The sequence below is a fragment of the Rhagoletis pomonella genome, unplaced genomic scaffold (genome assembly GCF_013731165.1).
Source record: "Rhagoletis pomonella isolate Grant_MI unplaced genomic scaffold, Rhpom_1.0 Rhpom_scaffold_00012, whole genome shotgun sequence".
In the NCBI taxonomy this organism is placed as follows: Eukaryota; Metazoa; Arthropoda; class Insecta; order Diptera; family Tephritidae; genus Rhagoletis; species Rhagoletis pomonella.
In genome coordinates this window covers 23,257,663-23,264,261 of record NW_023458566.1, presented here as the reverse complement: position 1 = coordinate 23,264,261, position 6,599 = coordinate 23,257,663, and the positions used below count along the sequence as shown (strand labels likewise).

The window sequence follows — 6,599 nt, the reverse complement described above, 5'->3', positions numbered from 1 at the left end:
TTTCTATTACAATTTATTCAAAATACACTAACACACTAACCAAAACCACACCTACAGCCTGCCAGAAAAAACGCTAAAACGAAGAGTTACGTTACTTATAGTTACTGTACGATGATCTGAAATGCGAAGCCAAATCCGCATACAAATTAATATATCCAAAACGACGTGATAAAAAAATATTGCTGCTCGATTTTGTTTTTGTTTTTCCTTTCTATTGATAAGAAGTCAAAGCAAATGCGAATCAAGCAGTGTAAACTCCTTCAAATGACTGATTTCGAACCACGCATTTGGGTCCAAATGTAAATGTAATTCGCGTTGATTGTTAATAATTTTGCTGCCGATGCTAGATATTTTCTCCCATATAAAATTATATTTTTTTATGTTTTATATAGAAGAAAATGCGCAGTATTATACTGAAATTTAATGATCATAAAACTACATGCCCGAAAGTTTTCTAAAAACTCTGATAAAATATTGTAAATTTGTATAGAAGTTTGTTGAATATGGCTGACTTACAAAACGTACCAATACAATGTTTGTATACACTGTTCTGCTGCGGTATTTAAACTATTTGTATATTCAGAGTTACGAAACACTAACCATATACATTGCATATTTTGAATATTTAATATAACAATGATCATCTTTCGGAATTTTCCATTTTTAAAACTCACCAAAAAATCAAAACGAACCATCAACTTTGTTTCTGATGCGCTGATTACTCTAGCATGCGTTTCGATAACTTTTCGGGTGCGTTTTGGAAAAGTATACATTGTCGACATTTTGTAGTTTGGCGTTGGCGATTTTGTAGAAATTTTGATACTTTGATTTGTATGGTTTTTGTTGCAGAATTAACTATATTTTATAGAAATTGTAATAATATGTATATTGATAATAAAGGGAAATAAATGCGTCGCGCGGCTATTTTCGTGAACACTTTACCTGTTGTGGTGTCTGGTATATAAATGATATCACCATTTTTAATATTCATGTTTGTTGACAAAATTAAATTGTTAAAAATAAATGCGGGCTTAGAAATCAGAAATTATTATATGTTATAACATCCAATAACATTCGAAAACCAGTTTTAAATATTTAATTAATTTTCGAAAAATTTAAATGGAGTTATCAATTACATTGCCGACACCAGAAAGATTCTGTAACCAGTTAGCGATCCGAAAATTGTCGCTAACTGGTTACAAATTCTCCCTGCAAATATGTTTTTATAGTGTATATTAGGGTTCCGTTATTTACCAAATTGATTTATTTTTTCAACCTGCCTTCAACATAGATATACAGTTGTCTACAAAATAATAGGAGTGCGATATTTTGACCAGTTTTGGCTATTTGTCTATTGTTTATTATTTTTTTATAAAAGTCCAGCTGGCAGGCGCGGAGCTTCCGCATTAATTTTAATATTCGCATTCGTATATCTGGCAATCAAAATTACAAATTGTAGCCAATATTTTTTGCCTGTGGTCGTGGGAGTATTTGTGTAACAAAGCTGGTCAAATGTCATATTTATCTACTTTGATAAAAATGTCTTTAAACATATTCACCCTAATTGCGAGAGTCGTGCGGAATGCAAGTCGTTTTTCGAGAGTCGAATCGTATCGAAAATTTCACGTAATTGCCTAAAATTTCCACTCGACTAGTGTATTAAAACGGAAAAACTTGGTAGCACTGTATAGTTTTCGACGATTTTCTTCGTTTATTTATTTCAGCATGACAGTAGACAATGCCAATGTTGTTGAGTTGTTCAACTTAGCCTAATTTTCGACTTACGCAATGAGGCTGATTATTTCTTAAGCTATATAACCGAGCTAGGCGTACGTCAAAGAGAACATAGTCAGCCTCATTGCGTAAGTCGTAAATTAGGCTAAATTGTACGACTCGACAACATTGGCATTGTTTACTGTCGTGCTGAAAAAAGTAAACGACGAAATTTGTCGAAAACTATACAGTGCTGCCAAGTTTTTCCGTTTTAATACACTAGTCGAGTGGAAATATTAGGCAATGACGTGAAATTTTCGATGCGATTCGACTCTCGAAAAACGACTTGCATTCGACACGACTCTCGCAATGAGGGTGAATACTTTTAATAACAAATATTTTTTTGTTCTCTCTTCTTTAAATACCTGCATTGGTTCCTTTCTTTATTACGATTTTTTTGGACCAATCTTAAAAAATTACTAGACATAAAGAAGAAAGTTTCAATCACTTCAAATGGGGCTCTTTGGGGAATTTATTTTTAGCAAAAATTTTATAAACAGTAATTTTGTTTACATGTCCCATATTTTTCATAGCAAAATATGTACATTGGATCCTTGGCTAAAACCCTCTGTGGTAAATCCGCCCCCCTACGTCTCCCTTCTCGCTTTTTAAAGTCAAAGATTAAGCTCCTAGAATAGGGATTTCCAGCAGAAACGTCAACGTCTGGCTATAAACAGAATCGATGCTCAAATAACTAAAAAGCTATAGGCCTGATCTTTAATTAGGTAAGAATTACGTAACTGTCTGCTTATTAAAAACGGGGTGATTTAAAAAAAAAATCACAATATTCTCATCCGATTCGGCTGGCCGCCACGACTTTCAAAACAGAATTTTGTTCAAAATTTTCATTCCTGGAAAATAATAATCTATTTTCCATATCCACCTATTTAGCTCGCTATAACCACAAATTTTTCAAACCAGTCGCAAAAGAAAGTATTAAAAATGAATTACAAAAACTAAAATTGAAAAACTCTGATGACGTTACAGGTTTCCCAAATTCTGAAAGAGCCGAAGGCATGAGTTAGCAGATCTTTCAATTAGGCTTTCGAAAGACAGTAAAGTGCTTTCAAGATATCGATGGCTGAGTGGAAGATCGACCTATCTCGGCAGCCAGTTCGAAAACGCTCTATCTCAAAAAACCTTCCAAGGAGGGCCTATTTCAGAATTTAATTGAAAAACACCCCATCTCAAAATTCGGTTCAAAAACGCCCTATCTCACTTCAAAATGTATTGAAAATATGCTGATATAGGGCGTTTTTGAATCGGCAGCTGAGATATGGCGTTTTTGAAACGAATTCTGAAATAGGGCGTTCTTGAAAAGTTTTTTGAGATAGAATGTTTTCGAACTGGCAGCCATCGATATATAGTTGCCAGAATTGACAATTGTCTTACGAAAGACTTTTGTCTCTCGAAAAACTGTGAGATGAAAGACAGTTGCCATAATTTCCCTGTTAACCCCATCCATCATTTAGGTTAGTTTATCCATTTGAAAAACACATTCGTATAACATAAATATACCTAGGGCCAAAGCAGAGCAGGCATCCGTAGTCTAAATATTTCGACTGCAGCGCCACTCTATAGGTTCAATTTTTGCAGAAGCATTGCTTATCATGAAATGAATAGATACGCATTATGATTTCCAACAAGATTGTAGATAAAATAAGGATTTTCCAATTAACTCGACTCCATGCCAATATCCGGTTACAAAGGGCTCTCGTTTTCATTTGATAAGTTTTCCCTAATATTTGTTTGAATTGATTGAATGGTTATTTAAGTACTATATACATACATACAAAAACAATATGTAATCTGAGGGAATCTTGAAGCAAACACTGGCACGATACAAAAAATTCATGATAGATGGATTGTTTTAACATTAAATCGGCAGCGTCGGTAGTTGAAAACCAGGCAAAGGGATCTTTGGGCATGGTTAACGGACTGCAAAATAACTATTCTTGGTAAATGACGCGATACCCTAATTAATGTACACGTATATGTAGTATATGTGTGCGACATTCGTTATTTAATATTTACTTGTTTGTAGAATCAGGTGCCCTCACCGACGAATTCTCCCTATACATGCCGCCAAAGGAACTCGAAAAATCCGAATGATGTTGAAGCAGGTACATTTGTACGAGTTAATTACACAGGGCAACACTGATTTTGTTGCGGCAATTTTTAAACTGTTTTTGATAGATTTTTTGTGCTGTTTGCGAATCCGTAAGTATAAAGTTTCCGTCAGGTCCAGATTTTGAGAAAAATGAGGTCAAAGTTCAAATTTATTGCACAAAACGCGATGTTTTGAGAATTTCTCAAAATCTGGAGCTGAGGAAAACTTTATACTTACGGATTCGTAATCAGCACAAGAAAAAAATCTTTCCAAAAGAGCTTAACATTTGCCGTACCAACATTTTTTTTCTATTTGTTGTTGGCCTGTATTATTATTAGATATCCTAATCATTGTGTGACAAACTTCGCTTTATTTTTCTTTTTAAGGATCCTCACTTTTGGAGTGCTTAGCCAGCGCATCAAATTCAGTTACAAATGGGAATTCAGAGTCTGGCCCTACGGTGAATGGAGAAGTCGTGTGACAGGTCCACCTTTTACATATGTGACGAAAGTAACAACAAATAATAGGGCATAGAAGAGCACAAAAGAGTTATAACCTTATTTTCTTAGACTATTTATTTATGTGTGTGTATAAGCCATGCTTGTCCATCCCACCATCCGGATGTAATGACGGTAGTGAAGAGCCAAAGATTGATAACGTCTTCAAAAGTTTAGTAATTGAACAATTTGAATTTTGCATAATATTCTTAATTGAATGTTCGTTTTTAAATCCATCAAAAACGGTACATGCAATTTGGTACAATACTTAGTAGATATCAAGAAGTGTGACATGTGCAATTAGTGAAATTATAGAGAAATCAAAGATAGAATTTTCATTATTAAATTTATTAGAAGTTAAAAATTGTTTCTTCAGTACATATGCAGATATAAGAAATCTTAAAATTAGGTTAATGTACAAGTAGAATATTAATATATCGGCAAAGTCGAAATACAAGTAGCATCGCTTTTAATGAGACAATTGAAATGTATAAATTGGAGTGATACAGACCGTAATTATAGATGCAAACATACGTACATATGTAATATAAGATTAAAAAATATAGCTTTAAGAGAAATAAGAATTTTTGCACTAAAGTTTTCATTCATAAGTTGAATACATATTTAATATTAATTTTTTCTCAGATACGTACCCGTACATATACATATACATATATTGTTAGTATGTTGAAATGGCGTTTTCGTTGGTTTGTTATCGACATGGGCGTAATACTTATGATACATCAGTCACATTTTAATTTGTTAATAAATATAAAAATTATATATACATATGTATATCACATACTATTTCTGATCTCATGTTATTCGTATAGGAAGCCTTTGCAGGGAGAAAAATTTAGTCGGTGGTCACGCACAATTTACCATTGAAATTTTTCAAGCAAAAGCAACGTAAGATACGCTAACGCTACTCACGAGTCAAATGCTCGGGATTTCTTTCCATATACGGGATTGTTTATTCTTTCATGGTTGTAATTATTATCAAGGGCCAATGATACTCGGCCTTATGCATAAAAAGTGAGCTTAAGCTCAGACTCAATTTTCAAAGGTCAACGATTTATCCTAAAAATCGAGTCAGAGCTAAGGCCCCTATTATGAGTTGCATTCGATCTTCGACTGTGGTCGAAAGTGCTGATCGAACCATGATTCAATAATATTAAGTTTTTGTAATAAAACAGTCTTCTCGCATAAATCGGCTCCTTTACTTGTGCAGAATGTTGCTTACTCTACAGTTTCTAATGATATTAGTAGTAAAACCAAAAATTCTTCATACTAAATATTCGTGAGCATCACCTTCGTTTGTGTAACTTTCTAGAACAAGTGTAGAATTAGCGACCGTTTACCTATAAAATAACCAAAAATACCGCTTGATAGAACTTTTTACGCTGATATGAACGATAACCAAATTTACTCGGCTCAGGTAATAAATAAAGAAGCTCTTATATCTTCTTTATTTACTTTATTAATTTGTATTTTTTATTATCACTAAATTGTTGAAACCCAAAAGTAGATAATGACAAAATATGTAATATCGAATTAAAGGTAATAACTTGTACTTTCTAAATAATACCAATTTCTTTACCATTAATTATGCAGTTTTTTTCAAAAAAGGTTATTTCATGAAAAAATAACATTTGTTCGTTTTTTAGTGGTTTTGGTTTAAAAATACAAAAAGCTATAAATTATGTGCATCAGCTGAAAGACAAATCAATTATCTTGGTTATATAGTTCATAAGATATTAATATTTAAAAAATCTAAAAACTGAATTTTAACCTTTTAGAACGTCTTCGTTTTTCACTTGCGCCAAATAATTTTGGCATGGTTGAAATGACCATAAAAAGTTCTATTGATCTGCATTTTTCATTTTTGCATAGCTGAACGGTCGGTTTTCTAGATTTCTTCCAGCAAATGACGAATAACTGAAATCAAAAATGCATATTTTTATGTATTGTTTAGTATTTCCATTATAACACCAAATATATTGCAAATTCGCATAGAATTTACTTCTAATTGTATACTTTGCGTACTTTTTGTAGTACCTTTCTACTACCGTTTTCGCAAAAGGCGATCACATTCTCCATTTTCTCCTACTTCCAAAATACAAATCTAGATAAAGGAGTGCCAAATTTTAGCTGTCACAAATTACACAACCTTCCCTGCAAGACAGCTAACAGCTAGAATTGTGGTTAACCGGTAGTTA

At 32.9% G+C, this 6,599-nt stretch overlaps 1 protein-coding gene across 2 annotated transcripts in view; it reads left to right on the top strand.

The window, feature by feature from the left end:
• Positions 1–5,187, top strand: part of LOC118748144 (zinc transporter 1-like) — a 38,091-nt gene extending 32,904 nt beyond the window's left edge. For both annotated transcript variants that reach the window (XM_036482471.1, XM_036482470.1), the window contains exons 10-11: positions 3,818–3,896; positions 4,270–5,187. In XM_036482471.1, the coding sequence (XP_036338364.1) occupies positions 3,818–3,896; positions 4,270–4,364 (174 nt within the window). In that variant the 3' untranslated portion in view covers positions 4,365–5,187. The remainder of the gene's footprint in view (positions 1–3,817; positions 3,897–4,269) is intronic.
• Positions 5,188–6,599: the final 1,412 nt, after the last annotated feature.